Consider the following 25,443-nt stretch of genomic DNA (forward strand, 5'->3'; position numbering starts at 1 on the left):
TTTTACCACTTTCTGTAATAAAATTAACAAGGATCAATTCAGAAGTTTTCTTGTTCTTAAACTTCCTATATACAATGGTAGCACCGAATAATTAGACATTCTTTTGACTTCTAAAAGCAGAAAATAAGAGCATTTTCCTAGAAGTTGCCTCATCTGACACTTCAGTTTTTATCATAATTATTTGTGAAAACATATATAAGAAGTATCAACTTTGGTTCAAAAATTTATGATCTTAGAAATAAGGAATAAGGACATAGAAATTAAAAGCTGTGGAAAAAACATGTTCAATCACAATACAATTAAATAGGAAGGCATTAGGTGGGAGTCAAAGTGAGTTCAAACCTGGGAGAGATACCACTAGACTATAATAGATACTTCCTATTAGAAGCAAGGCAAGTGCCTGTTCCTTGGGACCAAAATTCTACCAGATACAATGAACATAGCTTTAGAGACAGAGAGAGAGAGTGAGCATTTGAACACTCTACTGGCAGAAACTGGCCCATGTACATTTTGCACAATACAGCTTTCCTCAAGGCAAGTTAGGGCCACCAGGCTTTTTGGTCTAAGTTTTGGGTACATATAAGGAGTACCTTGGCATATTAGGCACAAACAACCCAGGCATTTAGTTTGGTTCTTAAAGGTTGTTACCCAGAGTTGACAGCTGATGGAGATTCTGCCTGATGACCAGGAAAATCAAACTTCACTGGAAAGATTGCCCAGGGTGGAAAGCCAAGACCAATCCAGGGTCAACTCTCACAAGCAAATAAGGTCTCTGACAACTTAGCTAGGATTTCTCAGTCTCTAAGCCTGCAGGGCTGTGAAGCAGGGGAGCAGTTCTGTTCCGGGGATCTACTAATCATAAAGTTTCCTTTGGGCACAGCTTGTGCCATTCTCACCGCTGCATAACTCGATAGGGAACAAAACCAACGCTATTCATTCGCATGACCACTTTCAAGGTTTACAAAAATGTAGCCGATTATTATATAAGAATCATATTCACCCACTACATCAGAATTGAAAACTGAAATTAAACTGATTCCAAAAACATAATCTAATAAACTCTTCAACAAGAAAACAGCAGTAATAATAATAGTCAATATATTTTGTCTGCTTACTATGTTTCAGGCATAGCTCTAAGATTGTTAGGTTCATCATCCCGTTTACTCTTACAATATCCCCCATTTGGTGGTAAGCTTAATTACTAACCCTATTTGCAGATAAAGAAATTGCAGCTTAGATATATTAAATACCTACAAATGTCTCTGGCTACAAAAATCTAAAATTGCAAGAACAAGAAAATCTAAGAGACAAAATTAGGACTCAAACACCGGTGTCCAAGGCTTATAATTACTACACTATTCTGTATGAGAAGCAAGCAATTGAGGAAGAAGTGGATCAAACACTTTCTGTATGAACTGAGGCAAGTCATTCTACATCTAAACACTGGGGACAATAATATTTGCTGTCGTTTTTCTCATAAACGCCACAAAGCACAAATGTAAGACTGCTGCTGTGAAAGCATCTGGCGAATGAAAGAATATGTAATGTTTTAGATAACCACTATTTTCATCCAATTAACTTTTCAAATAAGTTTATTTGCTCACTGAAACTGAAGTACTTCAACGACAATCAAAAAGGTCCTACCTAAAACCACATTCAGCAATTTCTGGAATGCATCTGTCATAGCTTTCTGAATAGCAAGCTTCTGGGTTACCTTCCTTCTCATAAGGAATGATAATGACCCAAAATCCAACCAAAACAGATGAATTTAAAATGCCTATATGAATAACTGATTTCTAGATTATATGTTTAAAACTAAAAATGCATCTGTGATTCTTAGATCATTACCTTAGTGATTAAGGGCAGGCACAACACTGGGCTACGGGTGAATGTCTCCGTTGCAGGTATACCCTGGCATGGCACATGCTTACTGCTCGGATCTATTCTGGAAGTTCCTAAAATACTAGATGGGAAATGCAAACCAAGAGCGTGGCACAAATCTCATATTACTCACAGATTTCAAATGGAGAAGCTGAGGCTGCACTGCTACAGACACTGCTCTCCTCTGCGTAAAGGGCTGGACTCATACAGTGAGATAGATTTGGTTGTAGTGCAGATGATCTGGCCTCTCCTCAACCATCACCCACTCAGGTGGATGGTGGAGCCTCCTCCACCCCATTCGATAACAGCCCTGCCTCTGACTTAAAACCCTAAGCCCAAGTGCCATGGATTCTACGAAAAAACTCAGTACCAATCGGAATCCCCTTTCTAGGGATCTACATTTACTTATTCTGCTCAGGCCCTTTTATAGCAGGCAAAGGCCTGAACATTTACACAAGAGTTTATTTCAATCTTTAGACAATGATTTTGTTGGGATAACTGAAGCCCAGAAGACATATGCATTTGAAGGACTATTTTAGCCCAAAAATAATTATTAACCAAAAAAAAAAAAAAAATCCTAATTTTCCCTCCTCCTAAGGTTCTTGGCAGGCAGGAGTTCCAAATTTCTGAAGATTAAGGTGCTGTCAGGTATTCCCTAAGATAAAAACCTATAGTGTCGGGCAGAAAAATTCTGCCCAGGGCTTTAGTTGCTTAGAGAAGGTGATGATGTATCTGAAAAGTTGAGTTTCAGAAAGAAAGGAAAAAAGAGAAATCCCACTGCCTCACCTCCCCCTACACACACATACTGGAAAACAGACCTTCCTCCAACTTATCCAAAGGTTCCTCAGCCATTCCAACTCCAGGACTCCAGCACTCGTGGGAGGGCAACACCACCTCTAAAGCACAGAAGACCTTCAGGCTTTGCTTCTGAAGTGGTGTCACAGTATCTTCATTTTCCCTTTCTTCAAGGTTAGAAAGATCCTGAAGCTGTTAGGATTTTGAATTAAAGGCTAGACTTCAACATATTCTGTTGTTAGAAATAAAAACTAAACTGCAGCAATCCCAGGTAATAGTTTAGGTATGCTATCCCTTCAAAATCAACTGAGACTTGCAAAGGAATGACTAGATATGGACAACTATTTTTTATGATATACCATACAAATACTGGAGAAAGTTATGGACACCACCATCCAAGTCATTGAGTTTGTCACTAATTCTAGGTGGCAGGCCAATGCTCAGATACTTCCTTGTGGAACCCTCCCACATCTCCTCCCCACACCCCTGTTCTATTCTGCTCTCTAAAGTCTGGGAGTTCAATGTTGAAAGGAGTCTGGTTAGTCAAAGAAAATCTACAGAGTTTACCTTGATGATCCTTTTTGACCACCCACGGAAACCAAAGTAGTAATTTGCCAATTCTTGGCATCTGGAGCTGTTTAGGGCAAGCGTATTATGTTGAACCACCTTATGTCTGGTGCCGAGATGAACCTAAAGACATAAAAGACCTAAAAATATCACGACCCTACATAGCGACTCATTTTCGATATACCTGAGATTTATCAATACCAATTTTATAGAGTGGTTGTGAAGATTAAGTAGGACATTTTAAGCAATGAGTTCACAGTGATCCCTAAATAAAGGTTATTTATTATTTTTCAGTCAGTATTTTTCTGCACCATTTCCAGGACCCCTGATTAACCGGAAGGTTCCCTGACCTCTGGTGGTGAAACTGATGATGAAAGAACCAAGGAAGCCCAGGAGAAGCCTATTATGGGGCTGGGGGTAAGCAAAGGAAGTGAACTGTTTTACTCACCTCATCCTGTATCTCCTGCTTGAGAATATGACCTGAAGAGGAGATAAGACGGACCTGCCACTGAATTAGGACCTGAATCTGTAGCACCCCCTCCCCAAGTTACTAACTCCTGTTAGAAGAGGGAATATGTATACCTCTATAAATGTAAATGAAGCAACGAAAAGAATTAGAGGTTCATCTGCATTAACAGGCTTATTTGACAGTGCAAATATTTCCAGTCTTAACTCTCTAAAGAACTTACATATTACTGTGGAGTTTTTATATCACTAGTTCTTTCTTAGATGTCCATTACCATTTTGAACAGAGTGTAGTATATAAATATAGTCATAAAAATTCAAATAATACAAATAAAATCACAGCATTGTTAATTCTTTATGGATTTGTTTGTGCATCTTCCTCTGTCACTAGTTTATGAGCTCCTTCAGTGCTTGAAGGAACCATGTATTATTCTTTCCTTGTTACCAGAAAGAAGAATACATATTGGCATATAATAGAGGAGTGATGGTCTGTTGACTGAGTGAATGAATGAGTACATAAGAAAATGAAGTTACTTTCTCCAACTGAAGCTGCCTGCTGGGAAGGAGAAATGAAGATTAATTTTTAAATATTGAGTGTCGCATGGGATGCTAGGCCCTGTACGGTGAGTCAAAATGGAACTGTCCTGGACAATTAGGAAGCTTCAGAAGGGCTTGAGCTCCTGGGTAGTAGAGACAGCTGACATCTGGGATAACCTTGCCACAGTTCTTGCTGGCAAACCTTTCCCTTCGTGCTACTAAGAAAAGCTCAGATACATTAGGCCTTTCCTTGGTTTTAATTTAAGATGTTATTCACTTTTCTGTATTTATAAAAAACACAGGGGAAGTAAGATAAGAAGTATGTATACCTGAATAAAAGAACACATAATTGGAACTTCCGTGCTGGTGCAGTGGTTAAGACTCCATGCTCCCAATGCAGGGGGCCTGGGTTCGATCCCAGGTCAGTGAACCAGGTCTCACACGTATGCTGCAATGAAGAGTTTGCACGCCAAATTTCAGGAGCCTGCAAGCCACAAAAAAAGGAGCCTGCCTACTGCAAATGGGGAGCCCACATGCCACAACTGGGGAGCCCTTGAGCCACAACTAAGGAGCTATCTGCTGCAACTGAGATCCAGTGCAAGCAAATAAATAAATAAAATTGAAAAAGAACGCATAAGTAAAGTAGGGAAAAATTTCGGGATTGTGGGTAGTAAACTAAGGCTCTGCATTAAATATACAAATCTAATACGAATGCCCTTTCCTCTCAACTCTATAGTGACTTGGAGAACATTTTCTTCATTATGCTATCAGTGACGGGCTTTATGCTGTGAAAATCTCACAACCTATGCTTATGGAATGGTCTTAATGTCCAATATAAGAAAAGAACTCATTACTCACAACTGATACCAAGTAACTGTTTCATAATCTTTCCAGGACCATCTGTAATATCTGAGTGGTTATGTGAAATGGTCACAGGGTGTGCAAATTAAAGAATGTCTGACACAAAATCATTTCAATCCCAGGGAGTACTGCCAGGATTGAAGAGGGTGTTAAACAGGGTAAAGAAGTGGGAGGTAGTGTACCTGGAGTCACATCTGAGGAGAGTTCTCAGATTCAATAAAGGTGAAATCAGTGAGTACAGAAATATGGGTGAGAAGAGGCAGCAAGGTCAGTAGGAAGTAGCCAGAGCAAGAAGCCAATCAGAGAAGACACACAATTATAAAGGGAAAGGTCTGGGAAATCTAAGCCTCACTCACTTATTCAGAGGAATTGAAAAGGTCCTTGAAAAAGGAATGGTGGCTGAATGGAAGTACATAATGAAATGTTAATTCTGCGGAAGTAAAATTGGATGGCATTTTGATATGGAATAAGGTTTCTACAATGCATTAAAGAATATTTTAACCATTTTCTGGAATCTGAAGGGAGTTCTGAATAGGCAGTTTAACAGTAATGATGATGATGAAGCCTCCTTTATGTTACATCTGACAAAAGTTTGTCAAGCTCGGGACTTCCCTGGTGGCACAGTTGTTAAGAGTCCGCCTGCCAGTGCAGGGGGCACGGGTTCAATCTCTGGTCCAGGAAGATCTCACATGCCGCAGAGCAACTAAGCCCGTGTGCCACATCTACTGAGCCTGTGCTCTAGAGCCTGTAAGCCAAAACTACTGAAGCCTGCGTGCCTGGAAACTGTGCTCCGCACCAAGAGAAGCCATTGCGATGAGAAGCCCACACACCGCAACGATGAGCAACCCCTGCTCATGCATCTAGAGAAAGCCGGCGTGCAGCAACAAGACCCAACGCAGCCAAAAATAAATAAATTAATTAATTAAAATAAATTGTCAACCTCACACATTTAAAATCCACATAAAAGTAAATATAAGGAAGACTCTTGTGAAGATTTCTTAAATTAAGGGGCAGCAGAAAATGACATGGGGTTTAACATCAGTTAAGTTTGGGTTTGGCCTCTAGTTTCCACATTTACTGCCATGAACCTTAAGTAAGCCACTTAACCATCCTGAGTTCGTGTTTCTTCACCTAAAAAAAAGGAAGAAACCACTAGGGAACTGGGGGATCAGTGGAGCAGTGCATCTGAGAGCATTCTGTACACCACAGTGCTGTACAAACGCTGGCCGTTTTTTTTTTTTTTTTTACCCCTGGAATCTTAGTTCCCAGACTAGGGATTCAACCCGGGCCCTCAGCAGTGAAAGTGCACAGTCTGCACATTTGGACCCACCTTCACTGGAGATGTGTGAAAAAGCTGCTTCTGGTCACATGCCTTTTGGGCTCTATGGGCATCCCTTGCTGAATAAAACTTGATGATGGCATAGAACCCAGGACCACCCACTGCTGCGTTTGGGAAGACTCAGACAGAATACAGAAGGCCAAATCAGGAGAAGACTGTGAACAGAGAATGCTCTAGGGTGGTCTCACACTAAGAAAGTGCAGTAAATTTCAGGCCCAGGAAACCAAACCGCCCATTCCCTTATATTCCCCCAGCCCTTCGCCACAGGTAACTGTGGTGAGTCTGCTACTCCAAACACTTCTCATTTCATGAACAAGTTCCCTCTGAAATCCTAAGCTTCGAGAAGCATTAGGAGGCAATGCCTTCTGTTGGGAACTATGCCTCAAAAATCTATGGGGGCGAGGTGACTGCTCAGGTCGTCTCTAGAACTAAGATTCCTCTCAGCAGAGACCACAGGCAGATGAGGTGCTGAAGCAGTACCCCGGGGCGCCCAGTTATTGGGGTGCGGGGCGGCTTCCTCAACCCCTCCCTCCACTCCGGCTCCTCTCACTTGCAAGGCCTCGGCCGTGGATCCAGAGCTCAGCTCCCACACAAGCAAGGTTTTGTCACCCCCGATGGGAACTGCAAAAGGTACCAAATGCAGCATCCTAACATCACCGCGCATGCGCTGCTCGGGGCGCAAGAGGACTGCACCAGCGAACGGCCACCCGCGCTTTTTAAAAAGTTAGTGCCAATAAATCTAATATATAGAAAAATAGTTGAAAGCCCCTGAGTGTTTTGTGGATAGAAAAGCATGAGATTCAGAGCAAGTTCAGAGCTTGAGAGTCTAAGAATAAACTAGCTCTCCATTCCATTAGAAGGACTAGGTAGCAGCTTCTGGTTATGGAACCAGAAACTCTCAGGCTCCATATAGGACATAAAACAGCATCACTTGTACTCTTTATAAAATTGCAGAAACAAACAAAATAAACTAAAACATATTTACACCTGTCCTATAAGACAAAGGGTAACTGAGACCTAACGTATATAAAATCAGTTAACAAACTGTGATGCGCTATATCAATAAGTTCTCATTTGCAGAGAGCACAGCATAGGATATGGGGCCATTAATGTTAATTCCCTTCCCCCTTGGATTCCTTTCTCTTGTTCCTTTAACTATGCGGATCCGTTACATTATTAAGCTAACAATGTAACTGAGCTATTATTAGCTTAATAATGTAACCTAGAATCTGATTTTTAGCAAAGGGGTAGTTCTTAGAAACTTAGGGAGCTGGAACTCTGAATGAATGAATTAAAAAAACTCAGTTACATCATTAATTTTAAAATTTATCATCATCGATTAAAAATTAAAATATTAAATTAAAAATTAAAAATTTATTATCCTGCAATTGAGACTCACCACAATGTGTTACGTCTGTCAGGCATTCCCTGTCACAACGTAGCTTGAATGTCTTACAGACAACCTCAATGGTATTTTTAACTTGGCAGAGGCAGCAGGCCATACGGCTAGGTAAGATCCTATAAATGGAAACACAGGTAATTAAATTCGTGGTAAAAGAGTTACTTGAGAAGGTAGAAGAGGTAGGCCAAGGCCACCACAGACCAGTGCAAAAAGGAGTTCTTGGGGCATATGGACTGCAGAACTGGATAGGGGCCGGTTGGCCAATTGCTGCTCTTGACTGTTGTAAATAAATATAGAGGAGGAGAGAGGTGCCCAACAGAAGGATTAGGATGGCAGTAGGTACGGTATGCCTAGAAAAAAGGGAATAGGGATTAGAATTGGGTGACATTGATCTGTACTTTAATTCAGAAGTATCTCCTTCCAACCCAAAAGCCTCACTTTGGGTTGAGAGTACACAGGAAGAAGGCAGACATGTAATAATAGTCTGAATAATATTGTACCTTCTGGAGTCCCTTTCTCAGGTCCTATTTATGAGTAGTAATATATTAGAAATTATTCTAGTAATAAAAAAGCATCCTGAGGTTAAACAATAACAGAGATTGCATTGGCCAAATCTGGACAAAAGGAACATCCCAAACAATAAAATTATCATTATAATAAGGTATAACATAGTTAACTTAAAAAAAAGCACATGAGTTCATAATGATACTCAAAATGAAAAGTGGGGGAGCTCTTCTTTATAAAATAATGTCAACTAATAAATGCAAAAGGAATGATAGAATTAGGAAAGTGTCATTTTGCATCTATCAATGTAATAATCGATTCAGACAAGGATTATCATTGATGCACAGCTGGGTGAAGAGCTGTTTGAAAGTAGGATCTTTACTGATCCCAAAGTACCACCCCACATATGATTTATCAATTACCAAGGGGAAAAATAATTTTACAATGGAGAGATATGGAAGATACCACCTTAATCAAGTGATCAAACTTAGCACTGGGCCAGCTGAACTGATGAAGTATGAAGAATACATCACCTACATAGTATTCTTCCCCAAAATATTTATTTTGAATCTAATGAGGAAATAGACAAATCCAGATTGTCAGGCAATTTACAAGCTAACTGGCTTAGAGTCTTCAAAAATACCAATGTCATAAAAGACCAAAAAAAAAACATAGTAGGGAAATATTGTAGATTAAAGGAAACAAAGTCATGACACGCAATGCCTAATCTTTAATTGGACCCTGTATCAAAATAAAACAGACTTGAATGTTATTGGCTTCTGACCAAGATGAAGTAACAAGGACCAATTTAACCTCCCACCTGAAACAATGAAATCATCAGACAGAACATATGAAACAACAGTTTTCAAGAACTGGACCTCAGGCAATAAAGTTCAGTGATCCCCAGGAGATGGGAAATAAATGAAGTGATCCCTATAATTGCCCTAACTTACTTCTCTGAGAGAGTTTCCAGGTCATGGTACAGGGAAGAGAAGTGCAGGCAGAGACTGGTGGATTCCCTGACTGAGGAAATGGAGCTGAGAGTCTGGGAAAATCAAGGTAACTAGAGTTCACAAAGCAGACTATCAGAGAGAAAAGAAGTGCACAGACAAAGAACTCTGGAGATATGCAGAGGGATCTCTTGAGAATTCAACAAAGTATTTGTCAGTACATTTGTGTGAGGAATTACTTGATGCCAGGAAAAGAACCACATGAAAGGATTAACAATAAGAATATCTGGATATCACACAGGGTTGTAGGAATAGTACCTGTTCCTACAAGTCAAACTGGAAAACCTCATGATACTCAGAAAAGACTTGTCTCAGTAGTTGCAAATAATGAGCTCCAGACTAAAGGCTACTTGGACTCCTACCCAACGAATCTTAAAAGCTAGACCTAAAAGAATAAAATTGTTTTGAGTAACTTAATTCCACCCAAAACAAAGCCCAAGCATTTTACAAGAATTTAAATATATATAGTACACAAGAAACAAAAACGCACAGTATCGGGGATCATATGAAATATTGGCAAGCATGCAAAGAAGTAGGAAAATATGCCCCATAGTGAGGAGAAAAGGCAACCGATCAAAACTAACCCATAATCTATACAGATGTTAGAATTGGCAAAAAAGGACATTTTAAAAGTTTTTATACATGAAGAAAAGTTATTATAACTGTATTTCATATGTTCAAAAACCCAGACAAAACACTGAAAATGTTAAGTACAGGCACGGAAAATGTAAAGCAGTCCCAAATTGAGCTTCTAGCAATTAAAAACAATGGTTAAATGAAAAAGACATTGAATGAGGTTAATTGCAGATTAGACACTGCAGAAGAAAGGGTCACTGAACATTAAGGCATAGTAATAGAAACTATCCAAAATGAAACAAAAAGAGTAACAAAACAAAACAACAACAAAAAAGAATACAGCATCAGTGAGCTGGGCAACAACTTCAAGTGGCCTAATACATGTGAACTTAGAGTCCATGAAGGAGAAGAGAAATACAAACATTTGAAGAAATGATAGCCAAAATTTTTCCAAACTGGTAAACACTATAAAGCCACAAAGTCAAGAAGATCAATGAACTTTAAGCATAAGAAACATGGACAAAACTACACCAATGCAAAAAAATTATCAAATTGCCCAGAACCAGGAATAAAGAGAAAAATTTAAAAGCAGCCAGAGGAAGAACCTATACACTACATACAGAGGAACAAAGATATCAATGACAGCAGAATTTTTGCTGGAAACAATGTAAATGAGAACTCAGTGGAATAACATCTTTAAAGTAGTGAATTGAATTCTATCAAGCTAGAATTCTATACCCAGATGTATCAAAACAAAAGCAAAATAAAGACTGTCTCAGACATACAAAGGCTGCAAGAATTCTTTACAAGTAGCATTTCACTATAAGAAATGTTAAAAGAAGTATTTTTAAGCAAAAGGAAAATGACACCAGATTGGAATATGGATCTACACAAAGATTAAGAATACAGGAATAGGGACTTCCCTGGTGGTTCAGTGGTTAACAACCTGCCTGCCAATGCAGGGGATATGGGTTCAATCCCTGGTCCGAGAAGATCCCACATGTCGCCGAGCAACTAAGCCCGTACGGCACAACTACTGAGCCTCTACTCTAGAGCCTGTGTGCCACGACTACTGAAGGCCACGCACCTAGAGCCTGTGCTCTGCAAAAAGAGAAGTCATCCAATGAGAAGCCAATGCACTGCAACGAAGAGCAGCCCCTGCTTGCCGCAACTAGAGAAAGCCCAGGTGAAGGAATAAAGACCCAACGCAGAAAAAATTAATTAAAAAAAAATACTTAAAAAAATTTTTGAAAGGATTTTACTCATTCAATATATGTCTCTGACCACAGTGGAATTAAATTAGAAATTAACAAATCCGAAAAAGTTCCAAATATTTGGAAACTAAACAACACTCTTCTGAGTAACTTTGTGGTCAAAGAAGAAATCAAAAGGGAAATCAGAAACTATTTTGAACTCACTGAAACTGAAAACATAATATGTCAACATGTGGGTTATTGCTAATGCGGTACTCAGCTTCCTCAACTTCCACCTTAAACTGGAAAAACAAGAGCAAATTAATCAGAGTAAGAGAAGAAAGAACACAATAAAGATCAAAGTAGAAATAAATAAAATGGAAAACAGAAAAATACTATTGATATTAAAAGGATAATAAGAGAATATATAGAATACTTTATACCAATAAATTCAAGATGAAATGGACAAATTCCTTGAAACACATGCACTACCAAAGTTTATTCAAGAATACAGATATTAAAGAAATTGGGTGTGCAGTTTAAAACCTTCCAACAAAGAAAGCTTCAAGTCCAGGTGGCTTAGCTGATAAATTCTACTGAACATTTAAGGAATAAAATAATGCCAAGTCTACACAAACTCTACCAGAAAGTTGAAGAGAAGGGAATATTTCCCAACTTATTTATAAGGCCAACTTTCACCGTATCAAGATTAGACAATGACATTACAAGAAAACTATAGACCAATATCTCTCATGAACACAGAGGCAAAAAATCTTAACAAAATTTTAGCATATCAAATCCAATAATATATAAAAAGATGATACATCATGATCAAGTGGGGTTTATCTCAGGAATGAAAGGTTGGGCTAATATTTGAAAATCAATTTACCAACTTACTACACTAAAAAAAGAAAAATCAGGACATCTCTGGTGGGGCAGTGGTTAAGAATCCACCTGCCACTGCAGGGGACATGACTTTGACCCCTGGTCAGTGAAGATCCCACATGCCATGGAGCAACTAAGCCCGTGCACCAGAACTACTGAGCCTGAGCTCTAGAGCCCGTGAGTCACAACTACTGAGCCGATGTGCCACAACTAGTGAAGCGCGTGCTCCTAGAGCCCATTCTCTGCAACAAGAGAAGCCACCGCAATGAGAAGCCTGCATACTGCAATGAGAGTAGTCCCTGCTCGCCACAACTAGAGAAAGCCTGCGTGCAGGAATGGAGGCCCAATACAGCCCAAAAATAAATAAACAAATTAAGAAAAGAAGGGAAAAATCACATAATCATTGCAATAGATGCAGGAAAAGAATGAAAAAATCTATATCCATTCCTGATTAAAGAAAAAAAACAGCCCTCAGCAGACGAGGAATGGAAGGACACTTCCTCAACTTGATAAATGACTTCTACAAAAAACTTACCATCATATTTAATGGTGAAGGACAAAGAACTTGCTCGCCAGTATCAGGACAAAGGCAAGGATGTCTGCTCTCATTATTTCTATTTTACATTGCACTGAAGGTTCTAGCCAGTGCAATAGGGCAACAAAAATAAGAGATATTCAGAAAGGAGAGGAAGAACTAAACCTATGTTTATTTCCACATAACATGATGATAGAGAAAACCTGATAGAATCTACAAAATTGCTACTGGAACTCATCAATGAGTTTCTCAAGTTTGCAGGGTACAAGATGAACATACAAAAAGATTAATTTATCTCAACAAACAATCAGAGATCAAAGTTTTAAAATACTACTTATAATAGAATCAAACATATAAAATACTTAGAATAAATCTGACAAAACATGTAAAAGACTTGCAAAGTGAAAACTGTAAAATATTGCTGGGGGAAATTAAGGAAGACCTAAATAAATGAAGAGATAAAATGTATTCATGGATCAGAAGATTCAATATTGTTAAGACATCATTTCTCCCCAAACTGATTTATAGATCAAAATACCAGTAGGCTTTTCTATAGAAATTGAAAACCTAATTCTAAAATTCATGTGGAAATAAAATTTAGGATAACTAAAACAACATTGAAAAAGAACAAAGTTGAAGAACTAACAGTAACTGATTTCAAGGCTTATGAAGTAACACTTTCAAGACACTGTGATAGTAGTGTAAAGATACACAAAAGGATCAAAGGAAGAGAATAGAATGTTCAGAAGTAGAGAGATGTGGACAACTGACTTTCAGGTTCAAAGGCATTTAAGTGGAGAGATGATAGTCTTTTCACCAAATGATGCTGGAACAATTGAATATACAGGTGCAAAAACCAAACAAAAAAAAAGAACTTCCATCCAAACCATATACGGAAATGAACTCAAATTGGTTCAAAGATCTAAATGTAAAACATAAAAGTATAAAACTTCTAGAACAAAACAGGTGAAAATTTTATGACCTTGAGTTAGGCAAGATTTCTTAGATACAACACCAAAAGCATAATCCATGAAAGAAAAAAATAGATAAATTAGACACTATCTAAATTAAGAATTTGTGCCCTGCAAAAGACACTACTGAGAGAACAGAAAGATGAGTCACAGAATGGGAGAAAATACTTAGCAACTTAAGTATTAAGTAGTAGTCTACACAAAGATTAAGAATACAGGAATAGGGACTTCCCTGGTGGTTCAGTGGTTAACAACCTGCCTGCCAATGCAGGGGATATGGGTTCAATCCCTGGTCCGAGAAGGGATTGAACCCATCCCTTCTGGGTTATATATTCTGGAAATATATAAAGAATATATAAAGAATATATAAAGAACTCTCAAATATATAAAGAACTCTCAAAACTCCAGAAAAATATAGATAAAAGATAAAAATATATATATAAAGAATATATATTCTTGATATATATATAAAATATATATAGAATATATAAAGAACTCTCAAAACTCCAGAAAAATATAGATAAAAGATAAAAAGATATACAGATGGAAAATAAGCGTATGAAAAGACGTTTGACATGATTAATCATTAGGAATGCTACAGTGAGATAAAACTACACACCTATTAAACTATCTGAAATTAAAAATACCGAGCATAGCAAGTGCTGGCCGCAACGTGAAGAAAATGCAATTCTCATACACTGCTGGTAGAGATGTAAAATGATCAAACCACTGTAGAAAATAGGTATTTTTTAAAAACTTAAACATACACTTACCAATGATCCAGCCATTCTACTTGCAGGTATTTGCCCAAGGGAAATGGAAGTATACATCCATACAAAGACTTCTATACAAATATTCATAGCGACTTTATCTGTAATAGACAAAGTCTGAAACAACTCAAATGTTCATCAATGGTGAATAGATAAATACTGGTTCATCAGTATAATGCAATACTATTCGGCAATAAACAGAAATGAATTACTGATATATACAACAATATGGATGAAAATTAAAATGATCATGCCGAGTTAGAAACCAGTTAGAAGAAAGTATACACTGTATGATTCCCTCTACATACAATTCTAGAAAATGCAAACAGAAAGCAGAGCAATGGTTGCATGGTGATTGGGAAGGGCAGGAACAATGGGAAGGAAGAATTACAAAGAGATGTTAAGAAACTTTCTGAGGAGATGGACATTTTGATTTTGGTGGTGTCTTCATGGTGTTTATATATGCGTGTGTGTGAACACAGATTATTGTATGTCAATTATACCTCAAAAAGCTGTTAAAAGAAACGATGTTATATGAGAGAGACAATTGGGGAAATTTGAATAGCAACTTTTTATAAGGTAATATCATTGTGTAGGAATTTAATTTCTTCAATACTGTGTGTTAACAGTATTGTAGTTACATAGGGAAATAATTTTTAATCTCCAGAGAGGAAGGCATCTAGCTGACAAGAGAGGGATCGCAATTGTGGCAGATGCTGTTGGAGGCTGAGGAAGATGAGGCTAGAGCAGTGAACAATGTGTGATGGCGTGGTGAAGACACTCATTTGTCAAATGACCTGACAAAGACGGTTGGAACAGACTGCTAAACGCAGGGCCCTTTCTGCATACTAATCTCATGCAATCCCCTCACCTAGCCTTGGCATAACAGAAAGTTTCTATTAGCTTGCCATATTGGAGGGGGGATGGTACAGTTTAAGGTGCAGTAAGTTGTGTAATAAACTGTCACAATAGGGTCCTACAGAAATAGTTTTTTTTAAATGACAAAGAAAAGAAACTTGACCCTTCCCTCACAACATATATGAAAATTAACTCAAAATGAATCATAGCCCTAAATGGAACTATACAACTTCTGGAAGAAAACATAGGAGAAAATCTTTGTGATTTTGGGTTAGACAATGGGGTCTCAGACAAAGATTTCTTAGATAAGACACAGAAAAGCACAAACCATCTAAGAAAAATTGCTAAGGGACTTCCCTGGTGGTTAAGACTCTGAGTTCCCAATGCAGGGACCCGGGTTCGATCCCTGGTCAGGGAACTAGTTCCCACATGCATGCTGCAACTAAGAGTTCGCATGCCACAACTAAGAAGCCCATGAGCCGCAACTAAGGAGTCCATCTGCCGCAACTAAGACCCAGAACAGCCAAATAAACAAATATGAAAAACAAGAAAAATTGCTAAATTAGAGATCATCAAAAATTTAAAACTTCTAGTCTTCAGAGACACTGTAATACAATGAAGATAAGTCACAATCTGGGAGAAGATATTTACTAAACACATATCTGAGAGAAAGGACTTTTTCCATTGCTTTTTATATAAAGCACTCTTAAAACTCAATATAAATATACAATTTAAAAATGGATTTGAACAGACACTTCATTTAAAAAGATGTTTCACATCAATAGACACTCAACATCATCAGCTATTACAGAAATGCAAAATGTGGCAAAAACCACGAGATGCAACTACACACCTACGAGAAAGGCTAAATTTTTTTAAAAAACAAATATAAGGATCAGGTGACGATGTGGAGCAACTGAAGCTCGCATAAACTGCTAGTGGGAAAGCAAAAAGGCACAGGCACTTTAGAAAACAGTTTAGCAGTTTCTTAAAAAGTTAAATATGCGCTTGGCATATGATGAAGCAATCCCACCCTTAAGTATTTTACCCCAAAGAAATGAAAACATATGCTCGCACAAAACACACGTTCACACACACGTGTGTTTTCAGAGGCTTTGTTCAAAACTACCAAAAATCTAGAAAAAACTCAAATGTTCATCAGTCACTGAATGCGTAAACAAACTGTGTATCCACCCAACTAGAATACTGCTCAGCAATAAAAAGGAATGAAATACTGACAGGTGCAACAAAACAGATAAATCTCCAAAGAGACTGGTAAGTGAAAGAAGCCAAAAACAAATGGCTACATTCCACATGATTTGTTATAAGACTTTCTGGAAAAGGCAACATTACATGGACAAAAATCAGACTGGTTTTTGCCAGGGGCTTGTAGTGGGAGGAGGGTGGATTGACTACAAAGGGACATGAGGGGTCTTTTGGGAGTTCAGAAATGTTCTTTACCTCAAATGTGGTGGTGGCTACAGAACTAACTATACGTTTGTCAAAACACATCACACTGTATATTTAAAAACAGTGAATTTTGTGAAATGAAAATTGTACATGAGTAAACCTGACTTAAGAAAATAATAAAACAAACATAAAAAAAACAAATGAGTGAAAATAAATGTAAGAAAAATCAACTTACAGTTTTTCCAATTCAAGGGTCATCATGAGGATGCTTTCAATTGCTGTGACACTTGTGTTGTTCCCATGTCTCTGAAGGAGAAGCCCAAACATGCATGATATAAAACCCAAAGACAAAAATTCTACACTTAAAAAGATACTTAACATGTGATTACTTCAATTCTGGCTTCTGACTTGCCATAGATGATAATTCCAAAGAGCTCTTATTGAAGAAATTTAAATTTGCATCATCAAATGAATGACCTTGGTGCTGAACAGCACAATCATTTTTTATTATCCTAGCTTCTCATTTTCAATTGCATCTACCTCTTTGATCACTCTTTTTTAAAAAAATAATGTACCCCTTATTCCTTTTTGCTTTCTGGGATAAATAATATTCCTACATGCACCTACATCTTCCATAACTATATGTGTTCTTCAACACTGTTCTCATTCTCTGCTGGCTGTCTTACCCATATATATTCTTTCTTAATCCTTTTCTTTGCCAATAACTCTTATTTTCAATAACCCAGTTAAAATCTAAATTATGACTTTTTAGCCAAAGTACTCAATCTTTGACGAAAGAAAGAAGGAGCAGAAATTAGCTCATGAGCCATGAAACTGTTGCAATACTTACAAATATTTTAATGCTGGCAATGTAAAAAGATAAGAATCTTCAACTGCTGTCAAAGGATTACAATTGAGAATTCTGAAAAATGGAATGGAATTAAAATTATCTGCATTTTCAATTACTTCCATGAAAGCTTATATTCAATTTTTTTGGTATGGAACTTGAAGGTCAAAAAAACCCCATTTTCTCACGTTACCTATAAATCACCATTAGAATTTGTAAAACACCCTTTCATTGGGAACTAGGCAGGTCTCTAGATGATAAAGTGGAGAAGAGAAACAAACAAAAAAATAGAAAAAAAGTGGCTAGCATAGAAAAAATATGCCAAAGAGCTTTTCAGGTTCAAAACCCTCGAAGTGACTATGCTGGCAGGAAGCCCTTGCTCTGTAAAACAGTACTATTCCTAGTGTCCTCCATAATTCAAGGAGTTTTTCTTTCATCTCTACAAATTTTTTGAAAATTTCATGATTTAAACTACCTAATTAAAGACAAAAATAGGTCTAATTCCTTGGTTCTGGAGCCAAAGAAGAGATAAATCCAAGAGGAACTGGTGAAAGCCATATTACCATCACACAGTCCCATGTCTATTCTAGTATCATAGCCTTTGTTACTGTGTATGTAATCACTGGTTTACTTGTCAGTGTCCTAGATTGTCAGCAACTTCAGAGCAAGGACCACACTTTAGTGTCAATATTATTACTGTGCCTGACATAGTGGCTATATATTTACTAGGTATTTAATAAATCTTTGCTGAATAAATAAATAACATTTTGTTTATATATCATAAAATAAACAAATTAATTTTCGGGAACAAAATTTTATTCCAAAATGCTGGAATAGATTTTCTTCTTAGTTCTTTCTTTTTTTTTTTTCTTCCTTTGCTCTGTAAAACAAATAAGGGAAAAAAACCCCAAAAGAAACAGGAAGAAAGAAGAGAATATATGACTTTAGGTTAACTCTACTCAAGAATTATTAGTGTACTTTTGCAGAATATGATAAAGATAATCATCAAAACTAATATCTTTTGGGTTGCCAGGCTTCTGTGATCAGCATTTAACATTTAATCCTCACAGTAACCTTATGTGATAGATATATTACCCCATTGTACAAATGAGGAAACTGAGGCACAGAGAAGTTACATAACTTGTCCTAAGTCATCAAGCTAGTAAGAAGCAGAGCTGGAATTTGAACTCAGTTCTGACTCTAAAGCCTGTGTTTAACATGAATGAAAAAAATAAAGGGTTTTTTTAAAAATATCTGTCATTTTAACCTTAATTTTCAGAGCACTAAATATAGAAATACCTTTTCAACCTTCATCTACCCATCTGGGAAAGCCTCTATGAGAATTCTATTTTCTCTTTTTATTTATTTATTTATTTTTCTTTTTATTTTTTCCTTAATCATCTCCCATAATAAATATTTAATTCGCCTATGGTCATTGAGACTTTAGAGATTTTAAAAAACATTGCAGGAAAATCAGTAATAAAATGATGGAGGAAGGACATCTAAAAATTCATCCCTCCATAGAAGCAACAATAACAATAACAACAACAACAAAACTGGCAAAAATGGTCAGAATCAACTTCTTCTGAACTCTGGAAATTTAACCAACAGGCTCGCAACACAGTGGGGAGCAATTTATTCAAGGAAAACAAATTAATTTCTGTAAGAACAATGAGATCTGTGTTGCTTGAACTTGTCCTTGACCTTTGCTCTCCATGCCAGTGGTAGCCTTGAAAAACAGCCCACATCCCTGGTATCAGAAGGAGCAGCATAGTCTGGGAGGTCCTTCAAAGCCTCATTCCCAAAGAACTGTCATTGTTTTACATGTCTGGTGGTCCCCTGGAAGACCTCACGTGAAAGGCTTGTCTTTGACCTGACCATCAGCAGTCTAGTGAGAAAAGCCGCTCCTCAGGTGGCATTTCGGAAAACATTTTCAAGCAAATATTTTAACATGGCACTTGCATGAGACAATGGATAACAGTTTGGGGCAAAAAACAGCCCACCGAAAAGCTTAAAAACAAAAGCTGAGGAATGAGATGTCCACAGAGACTGAAATGTTCCAATGTATTCCTGGGAAACTGGAAGACCACAAGACATATTCCTGGGAATGTAGGAAAATAACTGTTAGCATTAATAAATGAATTCAGCGAGGTTTCAGGATATAAGATCAATATTATTTCGAGGGCTTCCCTGGTGGCGCAGTGGTTGAGAGTCCGCCTGCCGATGCAGCGGACACAGGTTCGTGCCCCGGTCCGGGAAGATCCCACGTGCCGTGGAGCGGCTGGGCCCGTTAGCCATGGCCGCTGACCCTGAACGTCTGGAGCCTGTGCTCCGCAACGGGTGAGGCCACAACAGTGAGAGGCAGCATACCACAAAAAAAAAAAAAAAAAAAAAAAAGATTTCTACACACCAGCAATGAGTAATCCAAAAGTGAAATTAAGAAAACAATTCCATGTGTAACAGCATCAAAACAAATAAAATACTTAGGGAAAAATTTAACCAAGTAAGTACAAGATTCACACTGAAAAGTACAAAACTGCTGAAAGAAATTGAAGAAGATCTAAATAAATAAAAAGACATGCTGGATTCATGGACTGGAAGATAGTCATATTAAAATGTCACTACTTCCCAAATCGACCCATGGTTACATTGCAAATCCTATCAAAATCCCACCTGGCCTCTTTCCAGAAATTGCCAAGCTAATTCTAAAATTCATATGGCAATTCAAGGAAACAGAATAACCAAAACAATGTTCGTAAAGAACAAAGTGGGGGACTCACACATCCTGGTTTCAAAACTCAGTTCAAAGCTACTGCAATCACAGTGTGATACTGGAATAAGACAGGACATGTAAATCAATGGAACAGAAATGACAGTATAGAAATGAACCCTCATATTTATGGTCTATTGATTTTCAACAAGCATGCCAAAACAATTCTATGTGGTAAGAAGAGTCTTTTCAAATGATGCTGGGACAACTGTACATCCACACACAAAATAATGAAGCTGCACTCCTACACTTCACACCATATATGAAAATTAACTCCAAATGGATCAAATATCCAAATGTAAGAGCAAAGGCTATAAAACTCTTAAAAGAAAACACAGGAGTAGTCCTTGCATTAGACAACAGTTTCTTAGATGTAATGCCCGAAGCACAAACAACCAAAGGAAAAATAGATGAATGGGATTTTATAAAAATTAAAAAGTTTGTGCTTCAAAGGACACTATCAAAAAAGTGAAAAAAACATATAGAATGGGAGAAAATACTACAGGTGGGAAGAATAAGATGCAGTTGGGAGAAGAAAATATAGTAGTTGCTAGGTGTGACAGTCTCAAAATTTTGAACTATTACAAATAAAACAGCCACCCTAAATCATGGCAAAGGGCAGACCGAAGTTATTTTTGTTTTACGCCTTTCTAAATCTGAGAAGCTGCCAGGATTCTAGTACATAGCAAAAAGTGATGACAACACCCTGACGTGTGTAAGCTTTTGCGTGTACATAGCTATCTAAAGGAAACCAATGCTAGTTGACTGGGGGAGCATTAGGGCAGCTCTGTGACCACAGCTCAGTTTGCCTTCATAGTGTGGCCCCCCTCCCTCACTGATATTCTCCAAAATGGGGTAAATAATTTAAAAGGGATAAGGCTTTGATTTTCCTCTTATTCTCTCTTGTTCTTGGTTCAATATTGGTGTACCAGACAAGACAGCATGTGAATGCACTCTGTCTGGTTAAGTTATATAGCCTGTATATATTGTAGAGTCCTTCAGTTTCTAAAATCATGGAGCTTGTATTGTTAGAACCAATGAAGTGACTAAAAGAATTTTTAAAAATAAGCCATCAGTCTGGACCTGCCTAGGTGAATAAAGGAGAAACACTATAAAATCAGAAAGAAAAAGTATACTTAACATTTAGGATTATCAACCACTGCTCCTTTTCCATAATATATTTCATTCCTGATTTTATCTGAAAGAGATATGATTACTACCACCAGTCAAAAAGTGGTACTTTAGTAATTAATAAACTCTTGGTTCATCTTTGAGGTAGATTTCGGATTTAAAATAGACTACCACACTGCTAACTACTTCACCTGATGTTTGTCAATAACATAGACGCTTCATTCAAGAAACCTACTGACTTATAACTACCTGAAACCCGGTGATGAATCAAGGTTTTGTGGGGCCTGAAGCTCATCTACTTTGGGAAATCCTATCTAATAAAAACATGCAAAGTTGTGAATACAAAAATCGCTAGGACCCCTCTCAATACTTTGGAAGGGACCTCTGCAAGTGAGGAGCCCTGAAGCCTAAGCTTCATTGAATTCATGATAAATCCACCTCAGCTGAGGCCCTTTTCCAAACTTATTTAATGCAGGCAACTTATAAACACCCCAATAATACGTCATTATAGGTAGTAAAATGACTTAACTCGAGGGTGGCATCTTCCCTTGGTGGCTTGCCTTTGGAAAGAGATGCAATAAAGTTTTTATCTCACCATGGCAAATGTTTCCTGAATCAAATTAGCTTTGTCTATTAGAAAGACTTAGCCCAAGACAAAGACTTACTATAGTGTGACAATCTTTTGAAAGTAACTGTGAATGAGTTTTAGGAGTACAGTACTAATTTATTTACAACTCCAGATAGTTCTGATTCTTTCACTAACTTTTTCGGTCATTAGAGAGGAAAACAAATTCAAAAGGAACAAGTTGGTGCCTCTTCCATTACAAATCTTTTCTAACCTACCACCCATTTTCTACTTCATCACCCCCCTCCCTCATCTTGTCACCCTGCTGCATAGGTGCTAAAATGGCTCTCATCTATGTTTTCCCATCAACTTTCATCTTTCTCCTCCCAGTATGAAAGCTTCTTGGGGACAATGTCCTTGCCCTATGTGTCTTTGTATCCCCAGCACGTAGTACACTGCTGACACACAGTGGGCATGGCACTCAGTGAACGTTTTTGAATGAATTCATTAATTTTTAAACTGTGATTGATTTATTTATTACCACAATGTATTTTCCCGTGTTGCCTACATAACTACAGTGAAACTCTGATTCTTATAAGGAACTCTTGCTGTTATAGGATGTTTAGGAAAGGTGGTGAGTTTAAGACGTTGTACTGTCGCTACTAAAACCTCCTGGTGAAGGGACCTCATGAGCCTGCTCTCCAGTGCGCTGGAAAAGAAAAACTGACCCTTGGTGCTATCTCCCCAAGGTAGGCATCAGCAAACTAACAAGGGAAAGGAAGGAGGGCGCTAAAGATAGGCATCTGCAGGAATTGCTAATCCAGCTCCAGACACAGCCTCAACACCTTCATTAACCCAAAATGTGTGAACTGTGTGAAACTGGATTTCTGAACCACAAGACAGGTAAGAGAGTCGTTTCCAAAGTCAGGTGTAGAAGAGCTCTTTTTTGCCTTGAGTCTAAAATCGCCTTCGGTCCATTGAACGTACCCACTATCATTTCCTTGTGTCATGAGAAATCACAGAATTTTTGAGCTGAAGGGGTGTAAAACTCACACTTCTTATTGAAGAGTAGTCAGCAAAGAACGTATATTGTATTAGGCTACAGCAATGTATTTTCTTTATATTTTTCACACTGCAGCTGAACACAAACAACGTCTTTTTCCATATCTCAAAGGTTCCTATTGGCCACAAACATTACACTTCAGAGATATATGCTTTTTGAAAAATAATGTTCTGGGTGACTGGGGAATGCCCTGTGGTGTGCCTTCAGGAATTCTTTCTGCTTTACCATTTAAAAGAGCTAATAATGGTTGGGGAAGCACCCACACCATTTGCTCCCTGAAGAATTCGCTGCTAAACTTAGTTCTTTGCAGCTCTGTGTTGCATACATTTTAAGCAGTTAGGAACTTTGCACATGAGCAGGAATCAAAGTTAAATTCAAAAGTGGAACTTCATGGGCCATTCGCATGTTGGAGAGGCATCAGTGGGATTCCATGACAATGCTAATTTGAGTGTTTTGGCTTGGTGCCTTTTATTGCCCGAGCCAAAGTTCAGTACTATAGAAAGCAGAGGGTTTCATATATGAGTTAAACAAGTCTCTTGGCCTCTTTGTACCTAAGTTTCCTCATTTGAAAAAAATAAAAAATAAATGGCTCTCAAGACATCCTTACTAGAATTCATACTGGGCTTACACCCAGCTAACCAATAACGGCATGATGTTTTTATACACAGTTTCTTACATGTATTCATCTTCTATTTCACTTACTACTTGTGTAAAAACTTCATTCCATGCCAGGCCTGAAACGTTCCAAAGCTCAGTTCTGTGAGTAAACTGCAACCAAGATTTCTACAAAGAAAGACACAAGCAAAATAAAAAGAAAAATATATATACTTTCAGAATATTTATCCTTTGGCAATAATTCTAATTTATATACGATGAAACATAACATCACTACTCCCTCCATGCACTAAAGAAATCTCACTGTGGAAGATATTATGATTTATACTTTCATGAATATATATGTGGTGCATTAGATAGAAAATAGTAAATGTTCATTAAATACTTGTGTTAAGTGATCTTTATTTCTCTAGAAAGGCAGCACTCTTGGCATTTTTGGCTGGATAATTCTTTGCTGTGGGAGGCTTCCCTGAACAGTTGGGTGTTTAGTAGCATCTCTGACCTCTGTTCACTAGATGCCAGTAGCATATACAGTTCTGACAAGGAAAAATATCTCCAGACACTACCAAATGTCACCTGCGAGCAAAAATCACCCTGGTTGAGAACCATTGCTCCATAAAGATTCCTCTGATCTGTGTAATAATTCTCACACTAATCTTTGCTAGAGACAAAAAGGATTTGCTACATAATTTTAGTAGTAATTTATTCTTACTTCAAATTGAGTAAAAACTCATCTTATAAAAAATTAAGCTTTATAAAAATTCCAAATATAATGAAGTTATATTTGTAACTTACATAAACTGCAAAAAAGGTAGTGTTTCAAATGTAATGCTTTCGATACATGGTATTTTATTGCAGGAAAAATCTCTAGGAACATTGAAAGGAATATATTGCTTAAATTTGCTTTTAGATATCTAATTAGTAGGAATAACTAGTAGAAGTTAGAATGATAATAATAAATAAGACACTTTGGTCTAAACTCCAAACCTTAGGAATTACTATTTGAACCTTCCAGAGCCCCTAACCCTGCCTTCACGTCTCACCTTCAGGATCTTCATAACTTAAATATACAACTATAGATCTTGATAGATTTTGGAGGTAATCTTTCCTGAGAGAAGAAGCATTGATTAGATTCCACCTTTTGTGGTCTAATCAAATTCTAGATTATGAACCCAAAGTTTTTATCTCTATATATCATTATAATTTCTTCTATTAAAAGGAATATTCTTACATTTACGCACTTCCCAGTATAGTTCTGCTTTTCTACGCCAATTCATTACCAGAAGAAATAAAAGATAACCTTTCACACAACTTGAAAGGAAGTTATTCCTATCATTAATATGTAATGTTAATTCAGGATGACACTTTCTATCATTTTGACTTTTATTTGAAAATACCTACTCTTGACTATAGCTGACCATCTTATTTCCATTGATTCCAGCTTAGTCTCTCATTTCACCTGGATGGGTATAACTGTCTTCTGACTGGTGTTTCCATCTCTACCCTCTCCCTTTCTAAGTCATCCTCCACGCGATCCCCAGATTAACTCTCCGGAAGTGGTTCTGAAATACCAGCATCACTTGTGAATTAATGAAGATACAAATACTCAGCCCTACTCTGGACCTCTTGAATCAGTAACTGTGGGGGTGGAACTTGTGTTTTCACAAGCCCTCCAAGTGGTTGGTTCTGTTGCAGGCTAATGCTTGTCCTAAAGCACTGCTGTGGTAACATGCTAGCTTGGCATGTTATCCTTGGCTTGGCCTCCAAAGCCCTAGATGATCTGGCTCTAATCCCCTACTCTTCCCACTTGTACTCTTCAGGTACTCAGAGTATTTTTCCTGTGTTTTGCCTTTCTCCTACTTTCCTTTTGCAACCTTATTCTTCCCAAGATGT

At 37.6% G+C, this 25,443-nt stretch overlaps 1 protein-coding gene across 1 annotated transcript in view; it reads right to left on the minus strand.

Moving 5' to 3' along the window:
- Positions 1-1,600: 1,600 nt before the first annotated feature.
- LOC309817789 (RAD52 motif-containing protein 1-like) overlaps positions 1,601-25,443 on the minus strand; it is a gene marked incomplete at both ends in the record, with an annotated part of 93,247 nt that continues 69,404 nt past the window's right edge. The window contains 4 exons of the mRNA XM_082682089.1: positions 1,601-1,721; positions 2,678-2,868; positions 3,244-3,366; positions 6,437-6,546. Coding sequence (XP_082538215.1) covers positions 1,601-1,721; positions 2,678-2,868; positions 3,244-3,366; positions 6,437-6,546 — 545 coding nt within the window. The remainder of the gene's footprint in view (positions 1,722-2,677; positions 2,869-3,243; positions 3,367-6,436; positions 6,547-25,443) is intronic.

This window comes from Grampus griseus (genome assembly GCF_964374135.1).
Source record: "Grampus griseus genome assembly, contig: HAP1_SCAFFOLD_212, whole genome shotgun sequence".
Classification (NCBI taxonomy): domain Eukaryota; kingdom Metazoa; phylum Chordata; class Mammalia; order Artiodactyla; family Delphinidae; genus Grampus; species Grampus griseus.